General features: G+C 37.2%; 2 protein-coding genes and 1 pseudogene across 2 annotated transcripts; all 3 read right to left on the minus strand.

Moving 5' to 3' along the window:
• Positions 1-450: 450 nt before the first annotated feature.
• Positions 451-918, minus strand: LOC122063579 (putative germin-like protein 2-1). Its single transcript, XM_042627286.1, has one exon. It carries the CDS (start codon positions 916-918, stop codon positions 451-453), a length of 468 nt encoding a protein of 155 aa, XP_042483220.1.
• A 5315-nt stretch (positions 919-6233) lies between these two features.
• On the minus strand, positions 6234-6758 carry LOC122063585 (annotated as a pseudogene).
• A 3578-nt stretch (positions 6759-10336) lies between these two features.
• On the minus strand, positions 10337-11248 carry LOC122060083 (putative germin-like protein 2-1). Its single transcript, XM_042623255.1, has 2 exons — positions 11055-11248; positions 10337-10983 (listed from the first exon to the last, which is right to left on the minus strand). Exons 1-2 carry the CDS (start codon positions 11173-11175, stop codon positions 10436-10438), a joined length of 669 nt encoding a protein of 222 aa, XP_042479189.1. The 5' UTR covers positions 11176-11248; the 3' UTR covers positions 10337-10435.
• Positions 11249-17448: the final 6200 nt, after the last annotated feature.

The following is a 17448-nucleotide window of genomic DNA, read 5'->3' on the forward strand; positions in this document are numbered from 1 at the left end:
CCCTCATCTCTGTGTTGGGTGTGGTCTCATGTGCAGATGATCCCCATTCTTTGGCAATGCAGGGAGACCCTGTGCATGGTGAGGTTGTACCTGGAACTGGATCCTCTTGAGCATTATACATCCTGTAGTGCAAATCTTTTTTTATTAACCTCATGAACTCTCAATCACAATAATAGAAAGCAAGCCCGAACACACACACAAGTATAGATCAGGTTCTTCTACGAGTTCGAGTTGGTATTTGATTCACCCTTGGACTCCATTTAACCTCTCCCTTTTTCATAGGTTTTTATTTTGAATGGAGTCCAAGTGTGGATCAAACACCATACGAGAATAAGAGAATTTGATCCAAAAAAAAAAACTTTTTTATGTCATTGAACCAATCCATAGCGAATATAGGATATGCCATAGATACAAATACAAAAAAATTATTTTTTCTAGTATCCTTGTTGTTCAGGTCCGGTATTTGGCTTGAAGATTATCAACCACTTTCTCGTCAAGTTGGAAGGCTTTGGCAAGAACATCATCTGATATAGAAGGCTTCGATCCAAAGACAACAACTGTGATAGTGATGATACCAGGATTCTGACTATTTGGGTGATGAGACGATTTTCGGGGTTGGAGATTATGAAGCCAACATATAGGGTACCCCTCAAGTCTGTTAGGTTCTCTGTACCTGGAGGGGTGTATGTGTGGAGGGTTGAGACCATATGGTCCAAAGTCCATGCGACCCATGGATATGCCTAGTGTGTTGAGTCCAGGTAACTCGTTCACAGTCACCGGAGTTATTTTCAACCCAAGTCTGTCTGAGGTGTTCATAGCTATGTTGAACCCTGTTAAGAAGAAATCATAGGCTATGACAAGCTTAGGGTTCTTGCAGAATTTTGCATTCACCAACGCTTTGAAATAAAACTTTTCCATTAGTTTGGCCTATGCGTCTGGTGTTTTCTAAGCTAGCTGGCATAGTTCTTTCATCAAATTCATTTTTAAAAGAAAGAAGTCTTAAAGGTAGTACGGCCCTACGCCAAGACATAGAGAGGGCAGAATGACTGCCCCACCCCTCATAAAAGGAAGAAAATCTGCTATTGTTGATGCTATGTGTATAATGCTATTGACACCCCTGTGTTGGCATAGGGGTCTAGGCCCACGCACAGCAGGTATGAAAAGACTACACTACCCCTTACTTGCCCTTCCATTGATTGACAATACTACCGGGTCATGTAGTGCCCTCTCTCCCTTTTTTTCTTTATTTATTGTTTGTTAATGCTAGTATTGCAAAAAGAAATCTTTACAAATTCTAGGAACCTCATCACTAACATACACGTCAGCTTCGTGATATATACAACGAAACTCTTAAAATTTTAAAATCCACATTTTTTTTTTGGTCAAGTTTGACCCACCGTTACGATGATCCATAGGGGAAGTGAACACACACTAGAGCCCAATGGATAGGGAGTAAGGGAGGAATAATGGGGCATGGTAGTACCAATGCACTTACAAGGGGTGTTGATCCACTAATCAATCTCTAAGCACGCTCTTAAGTGAACAATATGTAGAAACGCAATCCTAAAACGATGCAGAAGATAATGTAAAAATAGGAACAAGCAATGCACACAGATTTATGAGGTTCGGCAAGATTGCCTACGTCCCCAGTGAGATGAGATCTTGTTTCACTATCAATGGAAAATAAGGTTACAGCGCTCGGCCCTCACACCTCTCAGTATTATTTGCATTACAAAGAAAGAAACCCTCGCTACAAATATACAGTCAAAAACCCTAATCCGAAAAGTAAACAATTACCCTCAAATAAAAAATTCGAGTGGGGGGCGTTATGTAGGGGGGCCTCCTGCCCCCTTGCAACCCTCACGGCCAACTAACTGGCTAACGGGACCGCCGTTCTGCCTGTCGAAGAGTTGCACCAGTACTCTCTGGATTAAACTATGACGAAATACAAGACATCATACACCAACACAATAAACATTCATATCTTTACGAAGTCACAAAAAAAAAAAAAAATTATCTTTATAAACTAGAGGGATTTTAGTAGAAAAAATAGATTTCATAATAAAAGTGACATAAATGATAGGAGGATGCCCTCAATAGGGGTATAGTAGTCATTGCACGCTCCTATTATGGTGACACATTAATGGATTTTTTTTTTAACAATTTTTGTTATTTTATACCACATACTAATTAATTTACTTATAAAGGATGAGTAGTCTCCACATGTCCCCACATGCCCTAATTAACGCATTATCATACTAGATAAGTGTGCAATAAAACTGTCAATTTGGCGTGGACAATACCAGCATAGGAGCATCTTCTGGGCATGGAACCGGGGGTTAGCACGGTTATTTTGTATCCTAAACAATCTGGACCTTTCCTGAGCTAAACTGATAGGGTTCATGATTATGCATAGCAATGTAATCAATAAATGATTTTAAAAAAGGAAAAAAGGAAATAAATGAAAACACTTTCAACCAGGCAAACCTTAATTTTTTGGAAAACTAATGTCATTGTAGATTTGTATAAATAGGTGATATCCGTATCTACCCTAGCTATCTATTCTATGCTCTATAACAATGGAGAAAACTCACAGTTTCTCCATCCTAACAGTTGGGCTCCTGCTTGGGTTATTGTTTGCAATGCTACTACAAGCCTCCCATGGTGCACGCATTGCTGGCTTTACCAATGGATATCGTATTGATAAATACATAGGGTACCCTGCATTTGGAAAGATTCGTCCTCCAAATACACCACCTATTCAAGCTAACCCTCCACAAAGAGGTTGTTCACCGTATAATCGCTGCAGAGGTATTATTCATCCACCACCAGCAAAGGAAGCCTGCCATGAATGAAATATATGTGGAAAGAATGATATGTAGTGGTCAAGAACCAAAACTCTTGACGAGGAGTAGTTATTTTGAATAAGATATTTCGTTTTGAAGGTTTTTGTGGCCCCAAAAAACAATGTGCATGGTTTGATTGATTAAAGGTTTTTTTTTTTTTTTTAGATAGATATTATCAAATCTATTGAGTTAGTAGCTTGACTCACCAAAGCATATAATCAATGATCCATAGAAATACTCCTACAATGAGAATTTTATTTACAGCATTTTGGGTTATTGATGCACATAAATTGACCAAAATATCTATAGAAATACTCTTCAAAACTCAAAAGGAGATATTTATTTACGTTTGACATTATAATGTGTCTATCAAAAAAAAAAAAAATTGGTGAAAAAAATAGGGTCTCCATGGTAGTGATCATAGCCTCTAGGCCGAATCACTCATATGGCAAGCAGCTCTTCTATAGGACCAATAAGTGATAGTGGACATGCAGACTCAAACCCACAATCAGCCAACTCAAACAGTGATGGAGTAAAGGCTTTCTTCCACTAGGCTAGCAATCCCGTTGGGCCATACAAAAATTTAAAAAGACATAAAAATTCATAACCCTTTAGATGGTTATTTTCAGGACTATATTATTTCCTTCAAAAATTTTAACAAATTTTTTTTTTTTCTTCTTTGGAAAGAGATTAAGAGAAATTATTTGTATTCCTAGATTTAGTAAATAGGTAAATCAGATCAAAAGGATTTTTCTAGTATGCTTATTTAGTTATAGGTTTTTATGATATTTTTGGGGGTCCCTTCTCTTTCATTGCTTACTATGAAGGACAAAAGAGTCTGGTCATTAACAGAGTCAGGAAAGTTCTTTGTGCCATCTGCATCAGGAAAAAATCAGTGATAAAAGCCTGAATAGGGGATGGTGGCGCATGGTATGGATGAAGGGTCTACACCCGCCGCAACTTTCTATTTGTGGCTGGCGTGTGATGCATTGAACTCTACCTTCTGATGATAAAATTGCTAACAAATTTGTGTGTATGATGTCAAGGTATTCTCTCTGTGCATAAGTGTGGAAACGTTTGACCTTTTTTGTTATTCATTGTGAGTATTCAATTTCCTTTTGGGCTGCTATGTTGAATTATTTTTATTAGAGATGGTCTGGATTTCTAAGATTGGAAGTCTTTTCTCATGGTGGAGAAGAAAAGGTAATGCGGTGTTCCGTGGCATGATTTGGCTGTCTTTGGCAATTATCATCCCCAATTATATTTGGTTTGAGAGGAATAGAAGCAGATTTGATAGCTAGCATGCTCCTGTTAGCACCAAAGTGAAGAATATCCTCTAGGACATCTGGGACTTCTCAGCTAGCTTTAGCTCCCATCTAGGTCAGATCCATGGCAAACCTCTTACTTTCTAAAAAACTGGGACTAGTACTTAGATACCCACTTTCTGATCAAATTTTAGAGCTTCCTTAGAGCACCCAAGTGGCTTTCTCAAGCTGATTATTGATGGATGTTCTTTGGGCAATCCAGATTTTTCAGTGGCTGGAGGAATTATTAGAGTTACGAATAGGACTTGCTTAGTCTGTTATACGATATATGAAGGCATGGAAAAAATTTTCATGGCGGAATTTGTAGCTTTATTTTATCGTCTGAAATGTACAATTTCCAAAGGAGATAAAAATCCGATAAAAGAGTGTGATTCTCAAGCAGTGGTCATGTTTGTTCAAAAGCAAACCATTCCTTGGTGCTTTCAGTAGAATTGGTGGCATCTCAAAGACTACTTAGATAATATCTCTTGGTGCTTTGTTCACTGCTACCGTGAAATTAATACTATGGCAGACAGAATAGCAGAACATGCAACAGCTACTAGAAGTTCTACTACATGGAATTCAACTTCAGCTTTTATTTTGTTTGATTTGGAATGGGATTTACACATAGACCTTGTTATAGGTTTATGTAATTTCCTTTGCTTTGGAGCTCTATTTTGCTGATGGCCATGCCGAATGTGATGCAGGGTTCTAAAGTGGTTCTGAAATTCTCTCTCTCTCTCTTTTTTTTTTTTTTAATACAATTTGCTGACCTTTAGGGGGAAAAAAAAATTCTCTTTGAGCTCTTTCTCCTTCCGCGGCCACTCCTCATGGAGATGGGAGGAGTAAATGAATGTTCTTGGTCCTTTCTTTTTTTTTTTGCCGGGGGGTGGGGGCTCCCCTCATCTCTGTGTTGGGTATGGTCTCATGTGCAGATGATCCCTACTCTTTGGCAATGCAGGGAGACCCTGCGCATGGTGAGGTTGTACTTGGAACTGGATCCTCTTGAGCACTGTACGCCCTGTAGCGCAAATCTCATTTTATTAACCTCATGAACTCCCAATCACAATAATAGAAAGCAAGCGCACACACACACACAAGTATAGATCAGGTTCTTCTACGAGTTTGAGTTCGTATTTGATTCACACTTGGACTCCATTTAACTTCTCCCTTTTCCATAGGTTTTTATTTTGAATGGAGTCCAAGTGTGGATCAAACACCATACGAGAATAAGAGAATTTGATCCAAAAAAAAAAACTTTGTTCAAAAGCAAACCATTCTTTGGTGCTTTCAGACTACCTAGATAATATCTCTTGGTGCTTTGTTCACTGCTACCGTGAAATTAATACTGTGGCGAACAGAATAGCAGAACATGCAACAGCTACTAGAAGTTCTACTGCATGGAATTCAACTTCAGCTTTTATTTTGTTTGATTTGGAATGGGATTTACACATAGACCTTGTTATAGGTTATGTAATTTCCTTTACTTTGGAGCTCTGTTTTGCTGATGGCCATGCCGAATGTGATGCAGGGTTCTAAAGTGGTTCTGTAATTCTCTCTTTTTTTTTCTTTTTAATACAATTTGCTGACCTTTAGCAAAAAAAAAAATCTCTTTGAGCTCTTTCTCCTTCCGTGGCCACTCCTCATGGAGATGGGAGGAGTTAATGCATGCTCTTGGTCCTTTTTTTTTTTTTGGGGGGGGTGGGGGCTCCCCTCATCTCTGTGTTGGGTGTGGTCTCATGTGCAGATGATCCCTATTCTTTGGCAATGCAGGAAGACCCAATGCATGATGAGGTTGTACCTGGAACTGGATCCTCTTGAGCATTATATGTCCTGTAGCTCAAATCTTATTTTATTACCCTCATGAACTCTCAATCACAATAATAGAAAGCAAGCACGCGCACACACACAAGTATAGATCAAGTTCTTCTACGAGTTCGAGTTGGCATTTGATTCACACTTGGACTCCATTTAACCTCTCCCTTTTTCATAGGTTTTTATCTTGAATGGAGTCCAAGTGTGGATCAAACTTGATCCAAAAAAAAAAACTTTTTTATGTTATTGAGCCAATCCATAGTGAATATAGGATATGCCATAGATACAAATACAAAAAAATAATTTTTTCTAGTATCCTTGTTGTTCAGGTCCGGTATTTAGCTTGAAGATTATCAACCACTTTCTCGTCAAGTTGGAAGGCTTTGGCAAGAACATCATCTGATATAGAAGGCTTCGATCCAAAGACAACATTTGTGATAGTGATGATACCAGGATTCTGACTATTTGGGTGATGAGACGATTTTCGGGGTTGGAGATTATGAAGCCAACATATAGGGTACCCCTCAAGTCTGTTAGGATCTCTCTACCTGGAGGGGTGTATGTGTGGAGGGTTGAGACCATATGGTCCAAAGTCCATGCGACCCATGGATATGCCTAGTGTGTTGAGTCCAGGTAACTCGTTCACAGTCACAGGAGTTATTTTCAACCTAAGTCTGTCTGAGGTGTTCACAGCTGTGTTGAACCCTGTTAAGAAGAAATCATAGGCTATGACAAGCTTAGGGTTCTTGCAAAATTTTGCATTCACGAACGCTATGAAATAAAACTTTTCCATTAGTTTGGCCTATGCTTCTGGTGTTTTCTAAGCTAGATGGCATAGTTCTTTCATCAAATTCATTTTTAAAAGAAAGAAGTCTTAAAGGTAGTACGGCCCTACGCCAAGACATAGAGAGGGCAGAATGACTACCCCACCCCTCATAAAAGAAAGAAAATCTGCTCTTGTTGATGCTATGTGTATAATGCTATTGGCACCCCTGTGTTGGCATAGGGGTCTATGCCCACACATAGCAGGTATGAAAAGACTACACTACCCCTTACTTGCCCTTGCATTGATTGACAATACTACCGGGTCATGTAGTGTCATCTCTCCCTTTTTTTCTTTATTTATTGATTGTTAATGCTAGTATTGCAAAAAGAAATCTTTACAAATTCTAGGAATCTCATCACTAACATACACGTCAGCTTTGTGATATATACAACGAAACTATTAAAATTTTAAAATCCACATTTTTTTTGTTTTTTTTGTCAAGTTTGACCCACCGTTACGATGATCCAAAGGGGAAGTGAACACCCACTAGAGCACAATGGATAGGGAGTAAGGGAGTGGAATAATAGGGCATGGTAGTACCAATGCACTTACAAGGAGTGTTGATCCACTAATCAATCTCCAAGCACGCTCTTAAGTGAACAATATGTAGAAACGCAATCCTAAAACGATGCAAAAGATAATGGAAAAATAGGAACAAGCAATGCACATAGATTTATGAGGTTCGGCAAGATTGCCTAAGTCCCTAGTGAGATGAGATCCTATTTCACTATCAATGGAGAATAAGGTTACAGCGCTCATCCCTCATACCTCTCAATATTATTTACATTACAGAGAAAGAAACCCTCGTTACAAATATACAGTGAAAAACCCTAATCCGAAAAGTACACAATTGCCCTCAAATAAAAAATTCGAGTGGGGGGCGCTATGTAGGGGGGCCTCCTGCCCCCTTGCAACCCTCACAGCCAACTAACTGGCTAGCGGGACCGTCGTTCTGCCTGTCAAGGAACTGCACCAGTACTCTCTGGATTAAACTATGACGGAATACAAGACATCATACCAACACAATAAACATTCATATCTTTACGAAGTAACCAAAAAAAAAAAATTATCTTTATAAACTAGAGGGATTTTAGTAGAAAAAATAGATTTCATAATAAAAGTGACATAAATGCTAGGAGGATGCCCTCAATAGGGGTATAGTAGTCATTGCACGCTCCTATTACGGTGACACATTAATGGATTTTTTTTTTTAACAATTTTTGTTATTTTATACCACATACTAATGAATTTACTTATAAAGGATGAGTAATCTCCACATGTACCCACATGCCCTAATTAACGCATTATCATACTAGACAAGTGTGCAATAGAACTCTGTCAATTTGGCGTGGACAATACCAGCATAGGAGCATCTTCTGCGCATGGAACCGGGGGTTAGCACGGTTATTTTGTATCCTAAACAATCTAGACCTTTCCTGAGATAAACTGATAGGGTTCATGATTATGCATAGCAATGTAATCAATAAATGATTTTAAAAAAGGAAAAAAGGAAATAAATGAAAACACTTTCAACCAGGCAAACCTTAATTTTTTGGAAAACTAATGTTATTGTAGATTTGTATAAATAGGTGATATCCTTATCTACCCTAGCTATCCATTCTATGCTCTATAACAATGGAGAAAACTCGCAGTTTCTCCATCCTAATAGTTGGGATCCTGCTTGGGTTGTTGTTTGCAGTGCGACTGCAAGCCTCCCATGGTGCACGCATTACTGGCTTCGTCAATGGAGATCGTATTGATAAATACATAGGGTACCCTGCAATTGGAAGGGATCTTCCTCCAAATACACCACCTATTCAAGCTAATCCTCCACAAAGAGGTTGTTCACCGTATAATCGCTGCAGAGGTGGTGATGTTCTTACAACACCAGCAAAAGAAGCTCGCCATGTATGAAATATCATATACATATATGAAAGGAATGATATGTAGTGGTCAAGAAGTAAAACTCTTTACGAAGAGTATTTATCTTGAATAAGACATTTTGTTTTGAAGGTTTCTGCCCCAAAAACAATGTGCATGGTTTGATTGATTAAAGGGTTTTTTTTTTCTTTTTAGATAGATATTATCAGATCAATTGCGAGAGTAGCTTGACTCACAAAAGCATATAATCAAAGACAGATAGAAATACTCCTGAAATGAGAAATTTATTTAGAGCATTTTAGGTTATTGATGCACATAAATTGACCAAAATATTAATAGACATAATCCTAAAATGAGATATTTACTTACGTTTGAAATTATAATGCATCATATAAAAAAAATGGTGAAAAAACTAGGGTCTATGTGGCAGTGATCATAGCCCCAGGTCGGATCACCCATATGGAAAGCAGCACTTCTACAGGATCAACAAAAATTCATAACCCTTTAGATGGTTATTTTCAGGAATAGTTTTTTTCCTTAAAAAATTTTAACAACTTTTTTTTTTCCTTTGGAAAGAGATTAAGAGAAATAATTTGTGTGAGATAAATGGTTTTTCAAGTATGATTATTTAGTCATAGGTTTTTATGATATTTTTGAGTGTCCCTTTTCTTCCTTCAGTTATTATGAAGGACAAAAGAATCTGATCATTAACAGATTCAGGTAAGTTCTCTGTGCCATCTGCATGGGAAAAAAATCAGGGATAAAAGCCTGAACAGGGGATAGTGGTGAATGGTATGGATGAAGGATCTACATCCATGACTTTCTATTTTTGGCTAGCGTCTGATGCATTGAACTCTACCTTCTCATGATAAAATTGCTGACAAATTTGTGCCTATAATGTTAAGGTGTTCTCTCCATGTCAAAAGTGTGGAAACTTTTGACCATTTTTTTAATTCATTGTGAGTATTCAGTTTCCTTATGGGTAGCTAAGTTGAATTTTTTTCAATCAGAGATGGTCTGGACTTCGTGAGACTGAAAGCCTTTTCTCATGGTGGAGAAGAAAAGGTAATGCAGTGTCTAGTGGTAAGATCTGCCTCTGGCAATTATTATCCCCTATCATATTTGGTCTAAGAGGAATAGAAGAAGATTTGATATATCCTCCAGGACATCTGTGACTTCTCAACTTTAGCTCCCATCCAGGTCAGATCCATGACAGACCTCTTACTTTCTATAAATTTGGAACTAGCCACTACATGCCCATGTTCTGATCGATTTTTAGGGCTTCACTGGAGCGCCCAAGTGACTTCCTCAAGCTGAACATTGATGGATGTTTTCTGTGAAATCCAGGTTGTTCAGGGGTTGGAGGAATTATTAGAGCTACGATTGGGACTTGCTTAGTCTGTTATGCAATATATGAAGGTGTGGGAACAAATTTCATAGCAGAATTTGCAACTTTATTTTATGTTCTGAAATGTATAGTTTCCACTGGAGTCAAAATCTGGCAATAGAGTGTGATTCTCAAGCAGTGGTCACGTGTGTTCAAAAAACAAACCATTCCTTAGTGCTGTCAGCAGAATTGGTGGCATTTCAAAGACCACCTAGATAATTATTTCTGCTATTAGGACATTACATAATAAAAGAGAGAGAGAGAGATACTTATCACATAGACAGAAAAACTTACTTATGCTATTAGGCCATTACATAATAAGGATTGGATACACCATAGATACTAAATACATCAACTCATATTCCTAATATCCTTCCTAGTTGCTCACCCAGAATTGAGCTTCAAGATAATCAATTACTTTCTTGTCAAGTTGGAAGGCTTTGGCAAGAACTTCATCATAAATGGGAGGTTTGGATCCAAACACAGCATTTGCGATGGTAATTACACCAGGGTTCTGACTACTTAAACCTGAGAGGGCAACAGCATTAGTTTTTCCTTGATTATATTGGAAATGAATGAGTCCTATAGGGAATACAAAAACATCTCCCTTGTTGAGGACTTTGGTGATGAGGCGATTATCAGGGTTGGAGGTTACAAAACCAACAGATAAGGCACCCTCCAAGACTACAAGTATCTCAGTGCCTCGAGGGTGTGTGTGTGGAGGGTTGAGACCATATGGTGCAAAGTCTATACGAACTAGGGATATGCCTAGTGTGTTGAGCCCAGGTAGCTGATCCACAAACACTGGAGTTACTTTCGACCCAAGATTGTTAGAGGTGTTCCCAGGTTTGTCAAGTCCTTCGAAGAGGAAATCATTGGCTGTGAGAAGCTTTGGGTTCTTGCAGAATTTCCCATTCACGAACACTGTGAATCAAATACATTTTCATTAGTATAAACACAAGAGAAACCCTTATAAGGACAAGAAATGGATGTACCTGCAGATGTTGAGTCGCTTACAGCAACACAAGTGTCCTGGAGGGGACTGGGATCATCAGCAAAGGCAATGGGAGTAGCCAAAGCTAAAAGGATAAGAGCAAGATTGAAATGAGCACCCATCTGATTACTATTTTTCCAGCACAAATCACCTTGTGATTCTTCTAGTTTGATAGGTAAAAGGGTTGAGAGCCTAAGCATGGCACTGATGCCTATTTATAGATTGATTTGTCTTTCTTTTTTCTTCGGCGGGGTAGGGGTTCATTGAAATTGATGGTCTAATGTTGTCACAAAGTCATCATTGTTAAGTTTGCTCTTCTCATTGGAATCACTTTTTCTTTCTCTAACTACTACGCCCCATGCTTATAGTTTATATTCATTTGTCTTGTACCTTCACATATTTATGATAATTTTATTTCTACTAATATACAATATAAGGGCTGCAAGTAAAATGACTTGTCAATTTCTCCTAATATGATAAGGAAGGAAACTTTGTTTTCTTCGTTATGTATTACCATTTTGAACCAGATGGACATTCCCTCATATGTCCATGTATTCTTGTATTTTCCACTCGTTTATGTATGTCCATGCATCCTCCTATAGTCGTTACATTTTCGAAGCTTATATGTTTCCACTTGGCAAATTCCGTTTGATTTGAACTTGACCAATAGGCTGGGAACCTTGCATAGTGTACTCTCCACAAAATTCGAAACCCATCTAATATGCCACTGTGGCAGATAATTGGTCATGCAAATAACTTATCCAAACAGGCCATTCAGGAAACCTTTGACCTAACAATCTAAGTTATCATCTCTTGTGAGTAGTGTTGGGGTACAATGTCTTGTACTCTGTCGCTTGCATGTGTGGGCTAAGTTTGAAAAGTTACATGGGTATTTCAGTAATGTGTATCTATATAGATTCGGCTATAAATTTGTAGTGACAGATCATTTTTTGTAATCTGAGAGAAGTGTGTAGACGAGTTGTTATGACCCTATTTTTTATTGATAGTAAAATAGGTCTCATTTCACCATGAGTGTAAGTAATCTTGTCAAACCACGTAAATTTTTATATTGTGTAATTATTTGTTTACAATTTTCATTCATTTTCCGTATCATTTTAGGTTCCATTTTCTACATGTGAATCTCAATTTCCTGACATTCATAGAGACCCAAAAGATTTGCTGAAAACCATTCAATACTGTTATGGTCTGACCTTGTCAAACCTCCGCAGACATCATCAACTTTTATGGTTAGGTATATTTTTCATGTCATAGAATGACGTGGGCCAACCTACTCATGACCCATCAACAAGCCCTTCTTTTCTCAATAATAATATATTTGGTTAACTTATCGATAAGGCAGTTAATAATCTAAGAGCGACTGACTCACAGGGACATCCTTCTATAATGGCTAGATCTTCTTATATCATCGCGAATCTAGCCATTTTCCCGTTCAAAGGTGTTTGTTACATCGGACCTTTTTGATGGATTGTAACCACCATTCCACCTATATTTGTATAGATCATTATAATATTTTCAAATTGAGTTGTTGGATTAGGTTTCATTTTGAAAACTTAGAATCTGAATAGAGAAAGCTTGCTTTAAGTAAAAAAATTAGAACTCAGTAAACAGACTTGCATTGATTCTTCCTCTCTTTCCTGTCCTTGTTAGTACAAATCCTCATGGATTTCCAAAGAGGCAGTTATAGCTAACATGGCAGATGACCTTCCAAAGTAAAAGCACTTTTTGACCCAATCTTGAACTTTATGCTAGGGTTTTACTGATTGAAGAAGTAATTACTATCACTCTCCTATATTTATCCTATTTTACTCAAACTCCCATGTATACCTTGAACCTCTTTTCTACGTAGAAAAGTAAAGTTGCTCAACCTCTCCTTCTCCAGTATTCTAAAATTCCTCAATTATTCCTATGTCCCGATAACCCCTAATTAACTATCCCCATCATTCTTGGCCGTATGTGATTTTGTTTTATCAAAGAAAATATTTTAAATTATGCTTGCTTAAGTAACCAAGAAGGCAACAAAATGTTAGATGAATGGATAAAGAATAGTGTGGTTCTAATTTATTAAAAATGAAAATGATATTCAAAGCTGCAATAACTTTGTATCTCTTCTCCTTGGTTAGGGTGTTTTTTTTTTTTTTAATGCATATGTTTAAATGATATTGATATACTATCTTGATTTATTATCTTGGTTAACGTTTTTGTCCTCAACCTTGGTCAGGGTTTTTGTTCTACTTTTTTTTTTTTTTTTTTTTAGTTAAAAATAAAATAAAATTGGGGCAGCCAGGGCCTACATTGTCATGAAATGGAAAGAATAGGGAATGCTAGGTCAGTCAGGCCCAATCAAGCTCAATCTGGGTCAATGAGGACTGAATTGGGCCTGGACTGAGATATCATATCCCCACGTTGGGTGGAGCTGAGCCTGAACCAAGTTGAGGGGACCTAAGATTGGGCTTGGGAATTTAAAGTCCAACTCGTCCCGATTGCACCTCTACCAGAAATAAATTCACTATTTAAGTCCAAAGCGCAAATGACAAAACTCTTGGGACTAGGGACACAGCCTCTAATCTCCATACTATCAGTAAAATCAAACTGAAAAGAGAGGGACACACTTCTGCACTTGTCTATATGGTCATTTACGCTGTGATTTGATCTGCAACGCTTTGTCAGATTTAGTAGAACTAGCTAAATCCAGTAGTAGAATTAGGTTAGAAAACCCCTCTCTAAGGATGCTGACCCAGAGAACCTTTTTGGTTTTTCCAATTACTTGTTTTACTTTGGCTCAAAGCTTGTTTATCATTTGCCCAATAAAGCCCATCCAAGTGTGGACCAAGCCTTCAGCTGAAACCAATGTTGTTAAAAATGGACCAAAGTGTCAAATCATTTGGGCCCCCATTATGGACAACCTTTCTACACTTTGAACAAACCCAAAAAAAGCACAATAGAGCCTCACAGAAGCAACAAGAAAGTTGAGCTAAATTTACTACATTAAAGTGGTCAAAAGGTAAAAGAGAAAAGACTTGAACCTAATATGTACAACAGAAAGATTGGGAATCCAAGTAGACCCCAGTGACTTAGAATATATTCCACACATGTAGTTGCCATGAAGTTTCTACTCCTTTGCAAGGGTTGAATTAGATTCCACACAAGTAGTTGGCATAAAGTTTATACTACTATCTTTTTTTCAATGAATTTAATTAGGGGAAGGTTTTATGCACCCTCATATATACAGTTGTGCCTTTCAACCATTGATTGGGGGTGGGGGCATAAGGTAATAACACATCTTTCTCTCTCTCCTTATCCAATAGTTGAATACCCAAATCCGACCATGTTGCACCCCTAACCTATGTTTGGTAACCAAGAGAACAAAAGGGGCAAAAAAATATATTCAAAAAATATTGAGTTTGAGGAGAGAGATAGACACATAAAAAATCATTCTGTAATTATTCTGTTTTTTATCTTATTATGTCTTTTGTACTATTTTCTTTTCTTTTCTTTTTTTTTTCTTTTCTTCTCTTAGTTACCAAAAATAGCCCTAGTGTAAAAGTCATTGTCCAACGCAACACAAGCCAATTAATCTCTTCAACATTAAGTGAAAGTCATTGCATAGGACTAGGCATGAGTTAGCAAACCGATGTCGTAACGAGCGGTTCAAAGGCTGGATATGTCCATTGTACACCAACAAAATCGCTCAATTAGATTAGTTGTTGATGCAACCCAATTGCATCCAAGCTCAACAACTAAGCCTTTGCGGAGATCTACCTACATCAACCCAAGCCCAGAAAGCACATTTGGTTCTGGACCAAGGCATAACAAGTTGGAACATTGTGACCCAAACATCAAAAAGCACTAAAGAAGTTGGCTCAAACACTTTTGGCCAAATCCACTATTGGGAGTCCCTAAAAGACTTTTTAAAGCTCCTCTTGCTCTTCCTCAAGTCAAGAAGATTCCCTTCTCTTAAAAGTACAAAGAAAGCCTACTTGAAAGTCACTACTTATCTTGAGACAAGAATCAAGACTTTGAAATTTGCATCAAGATCTTAGACAATACAAATTTTTGTAGTAACCCAAGATAATGAGATTTCTCTACCATCTTTCTTTTCTTCTCTTGTGTAATCTCAACCTTGGGATCTTAGGGGCAGAAATTGAGATTTTAGAATATTATCTTATAAAAGGCCACCAAAGATAGTATATAAAAATAGAATGAGAAGAGTTTTTAATTGAATTTGATTAATCAAATTGTGGTTCTCCAATTGAAAGATTCCTTTGAAAATTAGAAGAGTTTCTTTCCATCTTTGAAGAGTTGGAATTTTTTGCTTCACTTCCATCCTAGAAGAGTTTCAAGACCCCCCTGGTGTTGCAATCATCCTAGAAGAGTTGCATTTCAGCCCAATCCATCCATTTTCATTTTTTTATTTTTTTTCATTTCTAAATTCGGATCTGTGTAAGTCTAGTAACTTGTTAGCCATTTTAAACCTTTTTTTCACCCAGAATATTGATAATTCATATCTCCAAAAAGTTATAGCCCCACTTCTTGTCTTTAATTCTCAATTTGAATCACCCAAAAACGATATCGGAGTAGAAAGCTATCCCCAAATTACTGATCAAAGGTCATTCTGTCAAAAATTGGTTTTATCTACAAAGTCAAGTACTCTCCCGATTTTTGTATTCGAGCAATCTCGTGAGGGAGATTGCATCAGTTATGCTTGGGTTACCCAAGCTAGGATAAGTCAAGTCCAGCATGTCAATATTCATAAAATACATCATCTTCTCAAACATCAAGTCAATAATGGGGAATTGTACAGTTAATTAATAAGAGAAAAAATAGACCCGCATATTTATGAAGTTAGGCTGTGTTTCGTAGCCAAGAGAAAAAAAAAAAGAAAAGAAAAAAGTACACTTTAGGTTAAAAATTTTTCTTTGCACTTGTTATGTCTTCACCACCTAAGAGAAGATTTTCCTTTTCAAATTTAAATTTCCTCTTGGGAATTGTGAAATTTTCTTTTACTCCCCCAAAAATTTTCTTGTCAAAAACACAAAAAAACATAAGAAAATATGAAAACATAATAAGACAAAAAATGAATGATTACAAAATGATTTCTTATGTGTCTATCTCTCTCCTAAAATTCAAAATTTTTTGAATTTTTTGAATTTTTTTCTCTTCTTTTCTTTTCTTTTCTTTTCTTTTCTTCTCTTCTCTTGGTAACGAAACATACATATTCTTTTTATTTTCTCACCATTTCTTCTCTTTTCTTTTCTTTTCTTCTCTTGGCTACCAGACATAGCCTTAGAGAAAGAAAGAGAATTATATACTTTCAATGTACCTCTTTGTTTGGGAAGATTTTGAATCTTCTCAACATAATATAAATTTTTCAAAAAAAATATTACTTTCAACAAGCTCCTTGTCTGGGGAGATTTTAAGTCTTTCGAACAGAATATAAGTTTTTTGGTTTCTATTTTTTTTTTTGGGTGGAAGGGGAAAGAATGCAATCATCCATGCTTGATTTCTGAAAAGGACACACAAGACATGGGAACACAAGCTTCTGGGTGTCCCCACACATGGTAAGCCTGATCAGACCCAGAGTATGGAGACGAAACCATCAAAGCAACCACATTGGAAAGTCACAGTATTGGTCCCATTAGATAACTCTCAGTGAAGACTGAAAAGAACCCCAGACCCTGATTACCCCAAAGCTATGGCCCAATGCCAAGCCAGCCCAGTACAAAACATACAGGCCCATGAAGCACTTAAACCAAATCATTCAGTCAATTACATTTACAAAACCGCCCCCTTATCACTAAAAAACAAGTGAGAATAGAGATAGACACAGAAGTGATAGCCTTTCCCTGAAAGCATATACAAGGACAAAACTCTTACCTAACAAAAGAAAGCAATCCTAAGAAACTTTAATGTAATACTGACTAGAGCTATAATAATCAAGAAATTATAAACAGACAAAAGACCTTGACTCTTTTTGGGCCAATAGTTTCCCATAAAACCAAAATAGGAAGTGTTTCCATAATTCAACTTCTGTGTAGAAGCCAATCATCCTTACCTTACATATTAAGTTTTCAGACCTAAATGGAATTGACCACAACTCCACAACCTAAGTATTTAAAATATCCCTCTACCCCCTCGGCCCCTCCTATATGAGATTTCATCCAGCGTCCCTATTGGTTTTGTTCGCTAGCTTAAGGTATAGTAGTTTGCGGTCAATAAGTTTTTGAAACCTTATAAATTATTGGGGAAAAAAAAAATCCAACCTAATAGAAAGATTTCAATATACGGAAAGTGATTGGCGACCCGACGTAGTCTTTTCCCCAATCAATAGAACACCAATATTAGAGAACCTAAAAGTTAAGGCTCTCTTCGATTTG

Source organism: Macadamia integrifolia, chromosome 2 (assembly GCF_013358625.1).
Source record: "Macadamia integrifolia cultivar HAES 741 chromosome 2, SCU_Mint_v3, whole genome shotgun sequence".
NCBI lineage: Eukaryota > Viridiplantae > Streptophyta > Magnoliopsida > Proteales > Proteaceae > Macadamia > Macadamia integrifolia.